This window comes from Xyrauchen texanus, chromosome 18, assembly GCF_025860055.1.
Source record: "Xyrauchen texanus isolate HMW12.3.18 chromosome 18, RBS_HiC_50CHRs, whole genome shotgun sequence".
Lineage (NCBI taxonomy): Eukaryota > Metazoa > Chordata > Actinopteri > Cypriniformes > Catostomidae > Xyrauchen > Xyrauchen texanus.
This window is the reverse complement of record NC_068293.1, coordinates 20,305,992-20,324,093: the sequence shown is the minus strand read 5'-3', so window position 1 is coordinate 20,324,093 and position 18,102 is coordinate 20,305,992. Positions and strand designations below refer to the sequence as shown.

Below are 18,102 nucleotides of genomic sequence, written 5' to 3'. Positions count from 1 at the left end.
GCAAGGCCAGTCTTTTGCTTTCCTTAAGTGCTAGTCATGAAAATGGACTTCACCTATGTCAAAATTGTGATATTAACATTCATAGAACCGCAGCAAATGAGATGAGGGCTTTCTTTCTATGATGAAAACTGGATATTAGATATTATTTATTACAGTTGTATTTAGTTGCAAATGATGTAATACAGTGAAGAGGACTGCATATTTTATGAACCCTACCCCCAAAGCCAAATCCTTCTGGGAAGTTTGTACTTAAGAGGTTGGAGATTGTAAATTCAATGTGATGCATGTTCAAGTGATTTTAGTTGGAAAGAACACACCCCCTTTTTTAAATTTCATATTTCTTTTTCACTTTTTCTCATCCTGGCAATGGCAGGAAGCTTTTTAGCACCAATGCAACAACATTAAGAAAGAGCGAGAACTCTACTACGGCGTATCCCTCCTCCTTCCTGGATTTCGGCACCAGTGTAAAGAAGTCAGTGGAAAGGAGGAGGCAAGAACCGGCTTTTCAATATAAATAATAGTTTAATAATAAACTTAAACCAAAAGACAAACACACACACGACGGACATGTCCGTAAACTATCTCTCTCTCCCGCACAATCCTCCGCAGTCGGCCTTTATCCCTCTCGGAGGCTTGATTAGCCTGATAAGGGACGGGGTGCGTATAATCACGACCTGGCCCCGCCCTCTGCCCTGCCACAATTATATTCTCACCTATATGAAAAATAGTTATCAGATCAAATCAATTGTTAACCAATATTGGTTTATTTTAGCTTCAGATTCTTCATAAATACGTTTTCAAATATCCGCCGATGTTAACTTACAAAAGATTTCAAAATTTGGCGAATATGCTAGTCAGATCAGATGTTGTGCGTGAGGACTGCTCTTTTTGAAGAGCAGTCCTGGGGCATCCCAGTGCGGCAAAGAAGCGCAGCATCTCGTTCCGCTTTTTTCAGGGAAAAAGGGTTACATACGTAGCCCGAGACGTTCCCTTTACAAAAAGCTTCACTAGGATGCTGCGCTGAGCAAAGCGCTATGGGTACGAGAATACCCACGCCGCCGTACTGTGGCTGTCCGGACCCCTTACGGTTGTGTAGTGTGTTCACAATAGCATGAGAGGCCTCAGACAAGAGCTTGAGTTGTCGACTCAAGGACATAAGAATCCGGAGTGGCGAATACATCCAAAATAAAAATCTAATGAATGTGTGTGGAGGGGATAACCTGCCGCATCACAAACTTGCTGCAGAGGGAAACCTCTAGCCAAGGCTTTAGAGGAGGCGAGCCCTCTGGAAGAGTGAGCCCTAATAACTACTGGTGAAGCTTGACCGCACGCCTTGTAGGCCAGGGCAGTAGCGTCCCTCACCCAAAGTGACATAGTGTGCCAGGAGGTGACCGCCACCTGGCTACGGCTCCCAAGGGAAGAATTGCTGCCCTGACTTTACGCCACTGGCAAATGCTGTGGACATAAGTCTGAAGGGTACAGACCGGACAAAGTCTGTGAAGTCTTTGCTGCTCCAGCGTTACAAATGGCAGGGAGCAGAAGGCTTAGAGAGTGACCGGACATAGGTTCACGAAAGGCACCTTAAGCAGGTAGTCAGGGTGAGGGTGCAAAAATGCTTTGGCAAAAGAGACAGAGCCTGTAGGCACCCAGGTAATTAGAGACTGAGTGACTCGGGGAGAAGTAGAGGAGACATTGCGCTGTTCACAGAGGCGAAGAGGTCCTCTTCTGCCCTGTAAAATCTACCCAGATCAGTTCCAAGTGGAGGGAGTCCTAGCACTTAAACTGTCCTTGATAACCTCAGGAGAAAGCCCTGTGAACCTCAGTTGGTACCCAACAGGGGCCAAGCATGAAAAAGGTCCTTCCTGTTTGGAATCGCCAGAGGCGAGCCGTCGAGGGGAGAATTTAGCTCTGAGAACCATACCCTGTTCGGCCAGCATGGTGCTTTCAGTAGGAGGCAAGACCCTTGCTGGCAAACCTTGGCCAAGACTCCCGGGAGCAGAGAAACCGGGGGAAAAATGCATACAGACGCATTCCAGGTCATTTATGTGTCATTATGTCCAGACCCAAGGGGGCTGGGTGATTCAGGGAGAAGTAGAGGAGACATTGCGCTGTTCATAGAGGTGAAGAGGTCCTCTTCTGCCCTGAAAAATCTCACCCAGATTTGTTCCACTACCTCAGGGTGGAGTTTCCACTCCCCGTCTGTATTTTCTGTCTGGACAGTAAAGCTGCTCCCACATATGGGCAACCAGGGATATAAACTGCCCTGAGTGACTGGAGCTGCCCTAGGCCCCAAGGAGAATCTGACGTGCCAGAGATTCAGCTGACATGAACATGGATCTCCCTGATAGTTTATGTAAGAGGCTACTGCTGTATTTCCCACCTGCACCAAGACATGGCAGCTCAGGAGTAAGTATTTCAGGGCCAGAAATACAGCCATCAGCTCGAGACAGTTTTGTTACAACCGAGCTGATGACCCCCCTATTCCCCTGAAGCTGGACGACCACTTAAGGCTGCTACCCAGCCCGTCAGGGAGACATCTGTCATTAGCAGCCTGCGACAACGAGACGCACCTAGAGTGGGACCCAAGGTAAGAAACCGGGGTCTGAACCACATAGAAAGGGAACGAAGCCCGCAGCGCATACCCTTATCAGCCTAGGGGATTTGGCCCTTGGAAGAAAACCCCTGGCTTTGAGCCACAACAAAAAAACGGTCTCATGTGCAGAAGGTCCAGAGGGTTGACCGAGGACGCAGTCGCCCTGAGACCTAGTACAACCTTGACCTAGCCTGATTCTCCTCAGGGTATTCTGAATGGACTCGATTCTAGCAGGAGAGAGTGGTGCCCGCATTGCGATCAGAATCCATACCCGACAAACCACGTTCTGAGTGGGAGAGAGGATAATTTTCTTGCCGTTGAGCCTCAACCCCAGAGAAACCAGATGAGCTAAGATGGTATCCCTGTGCTGAACTGCCAGTCGCTGGAACTGCGCTATGATCAGCCAGTCGTCTATATCATTCAAAATGCAGATGCCTCGGAGTCGCAAAGGAGCCAGCGCTGTATCATGCATTTGTGAATGTGCGAGTTAAGAGGGCTAGGCCGAATGGAAGAACCCGATACAGGAAGGCTTCGCCCCCAAAAGCGAACCTCAGGAACTTCCTGTGTTGCGGCAGAACTTCTAAATAAAGAAGTAAAGAAGTGCGTTATAAGATCGATGGTGACCAGCCAAACGGGACGTTGGGCTTGTGACACGATCGTCTTGATAGGCAGCATCTAGGACTTGAACACCCCGACTGGGCAGTTTTTGTGTTTTTTTTTGTTGCTTTTAACAGTAGACATGACAGATCCGGTTTACGGTAGTGGGAACCATGCCGTTGAAACGCGGAAGGCGACGAGTGAATTAAATTCTGTCGCCCTTTCCTACTGTCCTTAGGACCCACACAAAAATATATATATCTGGCAGAAGTTTCTACGCTGCCAGGTTCTCTGAGATGGGTATTCATTTTTTAACACTTCCTGTTGAGGGGGTGTCGAGTGTTCCGTGTCCTTAATAAATGAAGGGAGCAGCGAAAACACCCAACTTTTGATGGGAGCCTCTACCACCCGAGACTTGAACACGGGAAGAATAGGGGTTCTTCCATGAGCGAGAAAGCTCTTCATGGAGGTTATCAAAGAAAGGAAGGGACTGATGAGGTGTTCCCTTCCCCCGGCCACTAGATAAAAATATATCCCCCAACTTGGAGGGTTTGGGGGTCTCTTTTTGGCATGGCCAGTCCAACTGGAGTCTGGCCACCACGCGAGTAACCACATCGAGCAATTCCTCCGCTGATTTTTTATCGTGGACGGAAAGCTCGGAGACGGGTAGAGATTCGAGGTCCCCCTTATGAACCGAAGAGGTGCCGGAATGCACTTCGAGATCATGGGAAGGACCAGCTGGGTCTGGGGAGAGAGCAAGAGAAAGGGACGAACCCGTCTCTTGCTCCTCCGCCAAATTCATGCGAGAACCCCACGAACGAAGAGTGGGTGCTGGCTCCCGGAAGCAAAGCACTTTGCCCGAAAGCAGATCGCAGTGCTTGCACCCACCCCGCTCTGCCACTAATACTCAGCGCAACATCCTAGTGAAGCTTTTTGTAAAGGGAACAAGTTAATTGTTACACTGACTAAGGCAGACAGCCAAAACCTTTTTACAATTTTCATCTCCTGTTTGAGCTAAATAAAAGTATTTTTAGAGTGCAGACCTTTTTTCATTTTCATAAATAAAGAATAAAATTATGAATTACTTGATTTCAACAGACATGCTTTCTTTGTTTGCTTTATTTACAACATTTTTGGGGAGCTTCATGTTGATTTGGGGGAGTTTCACATAGATAGTTTTGGCTTTCCAAAGTTAATTCAACTGCATTGATTTATTGATGTGTTTAAAAAGACAAAAATTCTGATCCTTGAAAATAATAATTTTACACTTGTAAACAGGTGCTACCCTCACATATGAAGTAGGTTTACTTACTGTTTAAAGATAAGCAACAGTACAAGTTAAAACCCAACTTCACTTAAACCCTACATGGGAAACCAGGGACTTCACTCAAGGTTCGACATGTTGTGCATTCTGAGATGCTATTCTGCTCACAACAATTGTACAGAGGGGTTATCTGAGTTACCGTAGCCTTTCTGTCAGCTCGAACCAGTCTGGCCATTCTCCGTTGACCTCTGTCATCAACAAGGCATTTTTATCCACAGAACTGCAGCTCTCTGGATGTTTTTTGTTTTTCGCACCATTTTCTATACACTCTTGTCTGTTGTGTGTAAATCTCCCAGGAGATCAGTAGAAATACTCAAACTAGCCCATCTGGCACCAACAATCATGCCATGGTCGAAATCACTGAGATCACATTTGACCCCATTCTGATGGTTAATGTGATGTTAACTGAAGCTCCTGGCCCATATCTAATTGTATACATTACACTGCAGCCACATGATTGGCTGATTAGATAATTGCATGAATAAGTAGATGTACAAGTGTAACTAATAAAGTGGCTGGTGAGTGTATATTGAACTGTTTCAGTCATGTGCGCCGCCATGTTTGTGACCAAAATTCCATATACCTTCAATGTACCTTCAATGTGGGGATGCGACAAAAGCCTTCTTCAGGAGTTAAAAAGTAGTTCTTACATTCGTACAGACAGGATTACCACAAACGTTTTGTAATATTGTGACTAAATCATCATACCTGAAACATTTGGAACACCTGAATGAGAGATTTTTACGGTGATGTACCGGTGGGCATGTGTACTCGCAGGCCACACATCAGACTCGCTGCGTACAGAGATAAATCATGAATAAAATGTAATTAAATATCTGCGAAAGTTCAATTTGGCTATATTTGTGCTGTCTGCAGACCTCTGTGTACGTTTCCTGGGACTTGCCATGGATCAAAAGCAAATATTTGATGTTTTTCTTGATATCGCTTCACAGGTGTTTTTCCATTCATTTAATTGTATTCTCCCGCTGATCGTCACAAATATGGTGGCTATGAGGAAAATGTGACGTCATTGAAATAGGTCAATATATATATACACAGTGCATTCATAAAGTATTCAGACCCCTTAATTTTTTCACATTTTGTTATATTGCAGCCTTATGCTAAAATGCTTTGTTATTATTTTTTTCAAATCAATCTACACGCCATACCCCATAATGACAAAGCAAAAAACAGATTTTTGATAAATTTGCTAATTTATTAAAAAGAAAAAAACTGAAATATCTCATTGACATAAGTATCCAGACCCTTTGCTATGACACTTGCTTAGTGTTTTTCTCAATTTAGCTCAGGTGCATCCCATTTCTCTGGATCATCTTTGAGATGTTTCTACACTTTGATTGGAGTCCACCTGTGGAAAATTAAATTGATTGGACATGATTTGGAAAGGCACACACCTGTCTATATAAGGTCTCACAGCTGAAAATGTACATCAGAGCAAAAACCAAGCCATGAGGTCAAAGGAACTTCCTGCAGAGGTCAGAGACAGGACTGTGTCGTTGCAGAGATCTGGGGAAGGCTATAAAAAATTTCTGATGCATTTGAAGGTTTCCAAGAGCACAGTGTCCTCCATAATTCTTAAATGGAATAATTTTGGAACAACTAGGACTCTTCCTAGAGCCAACCGGCCAAACTGAGCAATCGGGGGAGAAGGGCCTTGGTAAGAGATGTGACCAAGAACCTGATTGTCACTCTGGTTGAGCTCCAGAGATCATGTGTGGAGATGGGAAAAACTTGCAGAAGGACAACCATCACTGCAACACTCCACTGATCTAAGCATTATGGCAGAGTGGCCAGACAGAAGCCTCTCCTCAGTTCAAGACACATGAAAGCCCACTTGGAATTTGCAAAAAAGCAACTAAAGGACTCTAAGACTGTGAGAAACAAGATTCTCTGGTCCAATAAAATGAAGATTGAACTGTTTGGCCTCAATTCCAAGCGTTGTGTCTGGAGGAAACTAGGCACCGCTCATCACCTGCACAGTGATGGCATTATACTGTGGGAATGTTTTTTAGTAGCAGTAAGGGACTGGTCAGGTTTAAAGGAAAGCTGAACACAGCAAAATACAGAGATATCTTTAATGAAAACCTGGTCCAGAGCACTCAGGACCTCAGACTGGGCCGAAGGTTCATCTTCCAACAGGACAATGACCCTAAGCACAGAGCCAAGACAACGCAAGTGTGGCTTAGGGACAACTCTGTAAATGTCCTTGAGTGGCCCAGCCAGAGCCCGGACTTGAATCCAATCGAACATCTCTGGAGAGACCTAAAAATGGCTGTCCACCAACGGTCAGAATACTTATGTCAATGTGATATTTCTGTTTTTTCTTTTTAAGAAATTTGCAACGTTATCAAAAAAATTGTTTTTGCTTTGTCATTATGGGGTATGGAGTGTAGATTGATGTGAAAAAAATTATAATTTAAAGTTTTTTAGCATAAGGCTGCAACATAACAAAATATTAATTTTAAAATATGTAAACTCCCACAACTCACCACACCCCCTCCCCAATTGTATTTATCATAAGTATATGTCAAATGATAAAGATGAATTTTTGTGTGAAAGAAGAAGAAAATTGTATAAATAACTTTCATTATAACAAATAAACTTAACATAAATATTAGAGTAAAAAATTTGAGTACTATGACGTATACCAAGCTTTAGCTATAATGGTTTCCATTCCAACCTGCACAGTCAGGAATTGACTAACAATAGAGGCTGTTTAGTCTTTAGTCTTGTTCTACTATAAAGGTACGAGTGACAGCGTCAGTCAACAAGCAGAATCAGCTTCAGCTTCTCCTGTGTGGAACTACTGAGGATCAGTTAGCGCAACCATGATGGGCAAGGTAAACTTGGTTCAAGCTACCATTTTCACTCAAATGATTTGTATGTTTCACTTTAAATCACTAAAAGATCAACATTTAATTTTCTTACCTTTTTGGATAATTGGATATTTATTTCAGTAATGTTTCATATTGTGCTGCTCTTCTCACTGATGATAACTAGTAATCCAGTCAAAATGTACCATACTGTGTTTTCCTAGGTCACCTTCTACGAGGACAGGAACTTCCAGGGTCGCTCTTATGATTGCATGAGCGACTGTGCTGACATGTCCTCCTACCTGAGCCGCTGCCACTCTTGCAGAGTGGAGAGTGGATGCTTCATGATGTATGATCGTCCCAACTACATGGGAAACCAGTATTTCTTTAAGAGGGGCGAATATGCTGATTACATGTCTATGTTTGGAATGAGTGACTGCATCAGGTCCTGTCGTATGATCTCCATGGTGAGCTCCATGAACATATATTTGTAATACATCAATTAAACTCAAAAGAATGTTCAATTCATAATAATTTTGAAACTTCAAGCAGGAAGCTGGTTCTGATTTTAGAAAAGAGAAGTCCTTTGCTTAAAAAAGAAGTCCTACCATGGCTTAAAAATCACAGAGTATCCTTTCGTAGTAATAGGTTAAAGGCAAAACTAGATTGTTTTAGATTTATGTTTTTTTTTATGATACTCATATATAATGAGCTTCTTTTCCAAAACAGCACAGGGGATCCTACAGAATGAGGATCTATGAGAGAGATAACTTCATGGGCCAGATGTACGAGCTGATGGATGACTGTGACAACATCATGGACCGCTACCGCATGTCTCACTGCAATTCCTGCCATGTGATGGATGGTCACTGGCTCATGTATGAGCAGCCCAACTACAGAGGCAGGATGCACTACTTCAGGCCTGGAGAGTACAGAAGCTTCAGCAATATGGGTGGCATTAGATTCATGAGCATGAGGCGTATCATGGATTCTTGGTACTAGTGCAATATTGTTTTAATAAAATCATTACTCTACACAACTAAACATTGTCTCCTGAATATTTGTATTGCCACTAATATTTGCATGAGTAATGCACAAAAAGCACACATGAGTTAAAAAGCAAAGCATGACAAAGGAAACACATCAAAACGCAACACAACAAAACCAAAGCTGAAGGCTAAAAAGTTTTACAGTATATTCATAGTAGAGTGCTATAACACCTGAAGGATTCACACAGGATGACATATTCTAGGCCTGGAGAGCAAGGCCAGTCTTTTGCTTTCCTTAAGTGTTAGTCATGAAAATGGACTTCACCTATGTCAAAATGGTCATATTAACATTCATAGAACCGCAGCAAATGAGATGAGGGCTTTCTATGTTGAAAACTGGATATTAGATATTATTTATCACAGTTGTATTTAGTTGCAAATGATGTAATACAGTGAAGAGGACTGCATATTTCATGAACCCTACCCCCAAAGCCAAATCCTCCTGGGAAGTTTGTACTTCAGAGGTCGGAGATTGTAAATTCAATGCGATGCATGTTCAAATGATTTTAGTTGGAAAGAACACACCCCCTTTTTAAAATTTCATATTTCTTTTTCACTTTTTCTCATCCTGGCAATGGCAGGAAGCTTTTTTAGCACCAATGCAACAACTTTAAGAGAGAGCTGCACAATAAATGTGTAACTATTGCTTTATCTGTCTGTTTGTTGCATACAACCTAAACTACACATTCAAAACTCACAAGCAAAATGAAGTTATTACCAATAACAATTTGCTTTCGCTATGATTCTGAAATCAACGCACCCCCAACTTTGTGAAGTTTCCCCCTCGTAATTATGACTTTGTGGCAGCGTTCATGTGCTCTCAATGACTTGAATGTACCATAGCAGTCAGTGGAGTCCAATATAATATTAGACGGGAAAAAACTGAATCTCCTAATCAAATTAATCACTTATTATGCAATTGTAGGTACTTCCTGGTTTAAACACGGACGAGCTTTCGAAGGTAACTGCATTATGATGCATAAATGTCTGATGGGAGATGTTGTTTGTTAGAATGGGGTTGATGTAGGGTACTGGAATATTCAATACAGGAACATGTCGACTTCCCATGAGATCATAATGAAATTTTTCATCCATCAGGAAAGACAAAACATTTTCTGTTGTTTGCATGACCACATTCTCTCAACACAGTCAAGAAATTAAAGTCATAATCAAAGGCGTAGATTTTGGTAGAGTTCAGAAGTGTCAGAACCAACATTTGGGCTATTTAACCTCGTAAAAGAAATGTGAACTTTATTCTGTTTTTATTTTCATTTTAATTACTATTTAAGTTTCTCAGTTTCCTTATTCATGTATAAATTGTTGTCCGTCCGCTTTGGAAGCGGCGCATAAATGGCATTGTCCCTTGTCAGCTGTTACATTTCTCAGTGCTGTCACAAAACAAAACAGTCGTTTGTGATTACTGCATAGATATGTTTATTTCCTATCATTTTCTGGAGATTGCAAGGGCAGATTTCCATATTAGGTCCCTTAAAAATAATAGATTTAATTAAGCATACTTTTTGTGAACAAATGTTCTCTTACGAGAGGTTCTCTCGTATTGCTTAAGCTAGCTTACGCTACGGGAAAGATTCATCTTTTCTGAGATATTGAAGCCAAAAATTATCCTTAATTTTGTATCCATTGTCAACGCAGTGCGGCAGCTGCAGACCTTGAGCGGGCTAGCTAGCGAGCTCATTGGTTGCTCTGCGGCAACTGCTGCAGCCTATAGACGAGCTTGGGCGAACTCGCATCCAATGAGAGGCGTCCGGCGCTCACTGCATCAAAGCCCACCAAAAGGGCGTGACTAGAGTGCATATAAGCGTAGTTCAGTAGGCTGGAACCCTGATTTTCATCTCTTCAGCGAAGCTCTTCGCATCTCTGAACTGGAAGCCGCGTCGCCGTTCGAGGGGCATCTAGCAAGCGTGGACAGTGCTCGAAGAAGCCGGCCGTCTTCGCCACCTTCAGCCATCCTGCGAGCTACGCCATCCGGCGACGTATCCTTTTTTAGAGCAAGCTAAGTTCCTCAGCGAACTTCACAAAAGAGTATCGAGCGTCTTTTTAAAGATGCCTCGCACTTCCTGCAGCTCATGCGGCGCTCCTCTCAGCGCCGGAGACCAACACATCATCTGCGCTCTCTGCCTGGGACTGGGGCATGCAGAGCTCGCCCTCGCTGACGGCGGATGCGACCTCTGCGAGGAGCTTCCGATGTCGACCCTGCGGGCTCGACTCGAAGTATGCAAAACCGAGCTGCCGCGCGCCTTCTGTTTCTCGCGCCGAAGAAGCGCCGCTCCCAAAGGCTGCCGGAACCGGTTTTAGAAGTGACTGTCTCGCCGGATCCCCTCCCTCGAGCATCGCGTTCACCCTCCCCGCCCCCCCAGGACGCGCGGTTGCCGCCGAGCGGCCGCACTGCTGCCACCTCGGAGAGCGAGGCGGAAGACAAAGGCTGCTGTTCCATCATGGCTTCGGACAGCGAGGAGTGGTCACAAGCCTCCTCAACGGCCCAGGAATCCAGCAGGACCCGCGCCGGAGTCGAAGGGGAACTGATACGCCTCCTCACACAGGCCGTCGACCGCCTCGGGCTCGAGTGGTCACCGCCCCCTGAGCACCGCCCCCCTCCCTTCCTGCCGGAACTCCACGCCGAGCTCTCTAAATCGTGGAACGCGCCTCTCTCGGCCAGGACTCGATCCCACGTCTCCACCGCTCTCGCTTCAGTGGACGGCGCCGCCGAGAAGGGCTACTCTTCCATCCCCCCGGTCGAGGATTCGGTAGCAGCACACCTTTGCCCGCCCTCCGCGAGATGGCGGTCTAAACCAGTGCTCCCGTCTAAGGCCTGCAGAACTACTTCCGCCTGTGTTGGCCGCGCCTATTCCGCCGCCGGCCAAGCCGCATCTGCTCTGCATTCCATGGCCGTCTTGCAGATCCTCCAAGCGGACCTTCTTCGGGAGTGGGATGAGAGAGGCAGGCACCCAGATGCTGTTACAGACCTAAGGAGCGCAACGGACCTCGCCCTTCGTGCCACCAAAACTGCAGCCCAAGCTATAGGGAAGTGCATGGCCTCGCTGACTGTAACCGAGAGACACCTGTGGCTAACACTAGCCGACATGGGAGAAACTGAGTGCTCCACGTTCCTCAACGCGGCGCTCTCTCCGTCCGGTCTCTTCGGTTCCGCGGTAAGTGGCATTGTTGACCGTTTTTCAGAAGTCCAGAAAGCCACCCAAGCCATGAATCTCTTCCTGCCTCGCCACGCTAGCTCCTCTGCAGGCTGCCCATGTAAGCAGCCTCCTGCACGAGCATCTTCACAGCGCCCAGCTCAACAAAGCCAGACTTCCCAGCACCGACAGGGCGGCTGTCCCAGATTGCGCTCAGACAGCCGCCGTAGACCACCGCCCCCCCGAGGGCCTCGGCCTAAGATTGCGCTGAAACCTGAACAACCAAAGTCCTCCTAGCTTTGTTGAACAAACGACGGCTCAGTCCCGCCGCGGCCGGACCACCGTCAAAGCTTCGCCCCCTGTCAGTCCCCTTCTCTCAGACTACTGCAGTGGTGAATTTAGCAGCCAACAAGCCGGTGACACTGCCCGATTGCCTGCACTCAAACGCCGTTTTCACGGCGACCCAAATAAATCTTGTAAAGAGCAAACATGTCTTATGTGTATAAAAAGTGCCCACAACCCTGTGTTCGCCCCTACACACAAGCATAACACATCCCGTGCCCCTATCAGAGCACGCTCTCATAAAGCGATTACTGAACCGCTCGAGCGTCAGAGTCAATGAAGGCACCCACAAATGCGTCTGGCGCCCATTCTCTGGCCGCTCTGTCACACGACCAGCCCTATGTGTAGAAAGCGTGCCCACAATCCAGTGTTCACTTCTGCACACAAGCACTGCATGTCTCGTGTCCCCACCAGAGCACGCTCACATAAAGTGGTTACTGAACCGCTCGAGCGCTAGAGTCAATAAATGCGCCCACGAATACGTCGCGGCGCCCATTCTCTGCCCGCTCTGTTACACGGCCAGCAAACATTCCTCTGTGTGTAAGTCCCGTGCCCATGACTATGCTTGCGCATCACGTAACAGATGTGACTCTTTCCCCATTCATTCCAATCAGGAAGTCACTCACAAAACAGCCTGTTCATGCTATCTGTGAGCAATCATGCATAAACACACTAAACGCGCTCACATATTTTGTTCAGCGCTCTGTGTGCGGCAATCAGAGCGAATTGGCCATTCACCCTCTAGCGTTACGCTTCAAAACCGTCAGGGCGGTGTCAGATCCAGGAACCTTTTCCATCTGACGGAACGCATACTGAGTTGGTCCCAGTGCCACCTGCGCTCGCTGAGGGCGACGCACGTGCCAGGCCACCTGAACGACGGCCCGGACAGACTGTCCAGAGACAATATTCCCCCAGGGGAATGGTCCCTGCACGCTCAAACAGTCCAGACGTTATGGCACCTATTCGGCAGAGTGGAGATAGACCTCTTTGCGTCAGAAGAGAACTCTCACTGCCCGATATTTTTCTCGAAAAGTGAGGGCCAGCTGGCCCAGGACTGGCCCAGGCGCCGCTTACGCCTTCCCCCATCTCGCTATTGCCACAGGTAATGCAGAGGATCAGGAAGCAGCGTCACTCGGTGCTCCTCATAGCCCGCGTTGGGAGAATCAGACATGGTTCCCGGAGCTTACGCAGCTGTCACTGACAGCGCCGTGGCCCATCCCAGTGAGAGCAGATCTCCTCTCTCAAGCTCGCGGCACAATCTGGCATCCCCACCCAGAGCTGGGGCTGCATGCGTGGGTGATCAACGACTACCCGTCGCTCTGCCAGAAGGAGTAATAAATACCATTATACACGCTAGAGCCCCTTCCACAAGAAGACTCTATGCGTCAAAATGGTCTGTGTTCTCAAAATGGTGCACCGACAGAGACCTGGACCCGCGGACATGTGGGGTGTCGTCGCTGCTCGTATTTCTACAAGAGCTGCTGGATAAGGGCAGATCCCCATCCACGCTCAAAGTGTATGTGGCAGCCGTTGCGGTGTTCGCTGAACCCCTGCACGGCCAGTCATGGGGAAAAAAACGAGCTGGTCATCCGCTTCCTTAGGGGAGCTAGAAGGATGAACCCCCCGCGTCCCCCATCTGTTCCTATCATGATCTTTCTATAGTTCTCGAAACTATGAAAGCCCCCCTTTTCGAACCACTTCAATCTGTGGATTTGAAATACCTTTCACTCAAAACCGTTTTTCTGACTGCCCTGTCATCAGTCAAACGTGTGGGAGACCTTCACGCACTGTCTGTCAGCGCTGCGTGTCTTGAGTTTGGACCAAGTGACTCCAAGGTCATTTTAAAACCTAGACACGGCTATGTTCCCAAGGTGATCGGTACTCCTTTCAGAGCACAGGTCATTTCCCTATCGGCGCTACCAGCATCCGATAGTGAATGCGACACCAATCTCCTTTGCCCAGTCAGAGCACTGAGACTGTATACCGCGCGCTCCGCCGCTTTCAGACGCTCTGAGAAGCTTTTCGTTTCGTTCGGAGGGCGCACCAAAGGTCTCGCCACCTCGAAACAGACACTATCTAGATGGATAGTGGACGCTATTGCTGCTGCATACGCGTCAAAAGACCTGCCATGCCCGCTGGGCATTAGGGCTCACTCCACTAGAGGCATGGCATCCCCGTGGGCATGGTCCAGCGGGATTCCCATTCACGACATATGTGTGGCAGCGGGATGGACTTCCCCCGCCACATTTGTCAGATTTTACAATATGGAAGTACCCGCTCTGCAGGCAAAACTACTAGCGGTTTAATACGCTACAGCTCCCCTGGTGAGCTGCACTGATGGGACACATTCCACACAGACCGGCACCGCCGCTCTGTCGTTCCCTTCCCACTATGTGCTTATATATTACACAAACACTGACCCGCATTCTTGCCGGCCAAATCTTATTTCCTCACTCATAAGGGCTCCCGGGTTCCCCTTAATTCCCTGGGGCTCATACAGTGGATGCTTGGCGCGACGGCGTTGACAATGGGTTCCCGTAGCGTAAGCTAGCTTACGTAATACTGAGAGAACCTCTCAGTAAGAGAACGTATCGGTTACCTAACGTAACCTCGGATTCTCTCTAGATGAGGGAACGAGTATTGCGTAGCCGGCCATGCTCGCGCACGAGCGACCTTTCGCTTCAGTCAATGAAAACCAGGGTTCCAGCCTACGAACTACGCTTATATGCACTCTAGTCACGGCCTTTTTGGCGGGCTTTGATGCAGTGAGCGCGCGGACGCCTCTCATTGGATGCGAGTTCGCCCAAGCTCGTCTATAGGCTGCAGCAGTTGCCGCAGAGCAACCAATGAGCTCGCTAGCTAGCCCGCTCAAGGTCTGCAGCTGCCGCATTGCGTTGACAATGGATACAAAATTAAGGATAATTTTTTGGCTTCAATATCTCAGAAAAGATGAATCTTTCCCGTAGCGTGAGTTAGCTTACGCAATACTCGTTCCCTCATCTAGAGAGAACCGAGGTTACGTTAGGTAACCGATACGTTTTCTGTCCAAGTAAAAAAGAAAACAAAATTCTTGAGTTTTGCATATGGCACAATGGATTCTGCTTTTACGGCCAGTAAGTGCCTTCTTTAGGATGATAGCTTTGAATTTGAATGACTGTTTTGGTGTGGGATTGTACATTTAAAGTTCCCTCTAAAATCAATTAATTCTCCATCATTCTCATATCATCACACATAAAACTAAAGTGAGCTAAATCATATCAGGCATTCACGATGAGCACAGAGAAATGATGCCTGTTTCTTACTTAATTGTGATTGTTTTATCTGTGTGTGAATCAACATTTAACATTTAAATGTTCCCCCTCCCAATCCCCAACTCCACCCTGACCCCCCAACAGTCACTCCCGTGGTCACAAGAACATATTCACACAGAAATAAAAAAAAAGAAATAAAAGAGGGTGTTCAATATAATCTATGTATAATCTTGAATTGCAAAAGACACAACCTTGCATCTCTAGATGCAGACTTGATGTTCTTTTATAATCCTAGTCCACACTCCCTCCTCCAATACCAAGTTTAAATCTTTCTCCCATAATCTCATGATAGAAGATAAAGCTCCATCCCCCAGACTCTGAATTAGCAGGGTGTAATACACTGATGCCTCATGACCTATTCCAAAAGCAGTAATCACTAGAGGTGGGGGGCTCGAGTTACATGACTTTACATGACGCAAGTTTAAGGACTTGTGACTTGCTTGAGTAAATGAAGAAAATTACTTGACTTGACTTTGACTTGAGAACCAGTGACTCGAGACTTGACTTGACTTAACTTCATGACTCGACAATGACTTGAATGTTTTTTTATAGTTATAATTTTTAATAACTTATTATAAACAGTAACAAAATGTGTTTAAAAAATATTTGCGACATTTAATGCTGTGCTCACAACTTGCCAAAATGACAGATGATTATCAAGTTCCCCAAATAATCTCCTTTGGATATAAAGATTTCTAATTGGACCGTGTGAATAAAAAAGTATGAAAATATGCAACACAAAAATATCCGATACAAACACCACAACCTCAAATTTCATTAAACATTTAAAAAAACACAAGGAAAGGTAAGTAAATCATTTCATTATCCAGAAAGATGAATATGTAAAATAACTGTTCAGATGATTCACAATTAATCCCATGTTTTGTAGTGCGACATGTATGAAATGACCCGACACTGCCTCTAAATGTGTGTGTGCCTTTTCTAAACCTTCTAAACAGTCAACAATATAACATAACCAATATACCACAACCAATACAAAAGAATTACAGGCAGATTTGTAGTCACAACACTTTATTTAAAACGTGAAAAGTAGTATAAAATATATAGAATGTCTCGTAATGAAATCCAAGTGCTCTCATTGTGATTATGACTTCTGAAGACTTTAACTAAAGCCCTTGAATGCAATACCTTTAAGACTATTTTATATAAATGTATCTCTGAAGGGTACTGACTGTCTTCAGAAAAGTTTCGATGGCATTTTCTTTTCATCTTACCTCCGTATAATGCAGGGGTCAGGAACCTTTTTTCACTTTAAACATGTTTGGTTGATTAATTTTTTCGAAAGGGCCATACCACAAACGAATAATCTACTATTTTCAAAAACAATGTTTTTAAAAAAAGTGTTTTTTTTATATTGCCCATAGACTACTAAAAAAAACTAATATACAAACATTAATAGGTAACATGTTGCAATATGGAATTGAGTACATGTGTTTGTGTGGGTCTCCATAAAATTACTTAATTTTACTATTGTTCATGAAAAATTTTACTTCGCTTTTGGGCAGGGTGATATTTAAAAATTATAATGATAATCGCATTTAAAATATCGCGATATCCGATTATACGGTGAATATTTTTGCTTGATTGATTTTTGCTTTAAAAATTAAATACACTTATTGAAACATAAAATACGTCATGGTTACTGTTGTAACCTCTGTTCCCTGATGGAGGGAATGAGACGTTGTGTCGAATGTAGTGACAAAAGGGGTCTTTCTTGAGAGCCTCGCATACCTCTGAACTTGAGAAAAGGCCAATGAGAAATTGGCAGACAGAATTAGCATGTCCCGCCCCCGGACATACGGGTATAAAGGGAAGCGGGCGTACATCTGTCAGTCAGTTTTTTGCACTGAGGAGCCGAGAATAAGGCACGGCCGTTTACAGTGGTATGTCTATTGTCGCGGCTAGGGGGAAACAACGTCTCATTCCCTCAAAGAGCAAGAGCTGCTCATAACATTTAAAGCTCTGCGTGAGGTCCAAATAGATACACAAAGCACGTACAGGACACAGCAACAAAAAGGCTGGGTCTGCCTTCTCCCGGGGCAGCACTTGCAGGTTCATGACCTGATCCCTGAAGGGTGTCATGGGAACCTTGGGCACGTAACCCGGTCGCGGTCTTAGGATGACGTATCTGCCGGACCGAGCTCCAGGCACGTGTCGCTGACAGAGAACGCTTGCAGGTCCCCAACCCTCTTGATGGAAGCTAGTGCTACCAGGAGGGCTGTCTTCAAGGAGAAGGCTTTGAGCTTAACTGAGTCAAGCGGCTTGAAGGGGGTTCTTTGAAGGACCTAGAGGACCACAGAGAGATCCCAGGAGGGGAACAGGCTTGGCCGGGGAGGGTTCAGCCTCCGGGCACCTCTAAGGAACCTGACAATCAAGTCGTGCTTACCCAAGGACTTGCCGTCCACTGTGTCATGGTGGGCAGCTACATACACTTTTAAGGTGGAGGGGGACAGCCTCCCCTCCAACCTCTCTTGCTCAAATGAAAGCACTGACCAAACTGTGCATCTCTGCGGAGCTCTGGCTTGGTTGATCGTGTCTACGACCGCAGGTGGTAGGTCACTCAGATCGTCCGCGTCCCATCCAGGGGTTAGACATGGAGGTTCCAGAGGTCTGGGTGCTGATGCCAGAGGGTGCCCCGTCCCTGTGAAAGAAGGTCCTTACTCAGGAGAATTTGCCTGGCGGGTGCTGTTACGAGGAGCGTGAGATCAGTAAAGGAGAAAGGAGCCTGTAAGGAGCCACTAAGATCCTCGTCCTCCCTGATCTTGCACAGCACCAGTGCAAGAAGGCTCACAGGGGGAAATGCGTACTTGTGCAGCCCCCGTGGCCAGCTGTGTGCCAGTGGGTCTGTCCCGAGAGGGGTCTCTGTCAGGGAGTACCAGAGC

The 18,102-nt window shown here is 45.9% G+C and overlaps 1 protein-coding gene across 1 annotated transcript; it reads left to right on the top strand.

Annotated features, from left to right (window-relative positions):
• Positions 1-7,312: 7,312 nt before the first annotated feature.
• Positions 7,313-8,377, top strand: LOC127658706 (gamma-crystallin M2-like). The gene is made up of 3 exons (XM_052148141.1): positions 7,313-7,375; positions 7,573-7,815; positions 8,078-8,377. The coding sequence occupies exons 1-3, from the start codon at positions 7,364-7,366 to the stop codon at positions 8,348-8,350; spliced, it is 528 nt and encodes a 175-aa protein (XP_052004101.1). The 5' UTR covers positions 7,313-7,363; the 3' UTR covers positions 8,351-8,377.
• The last annotated feature ends 9,725 nt before the right edge of the window (positions 8,378-18,102 follow it).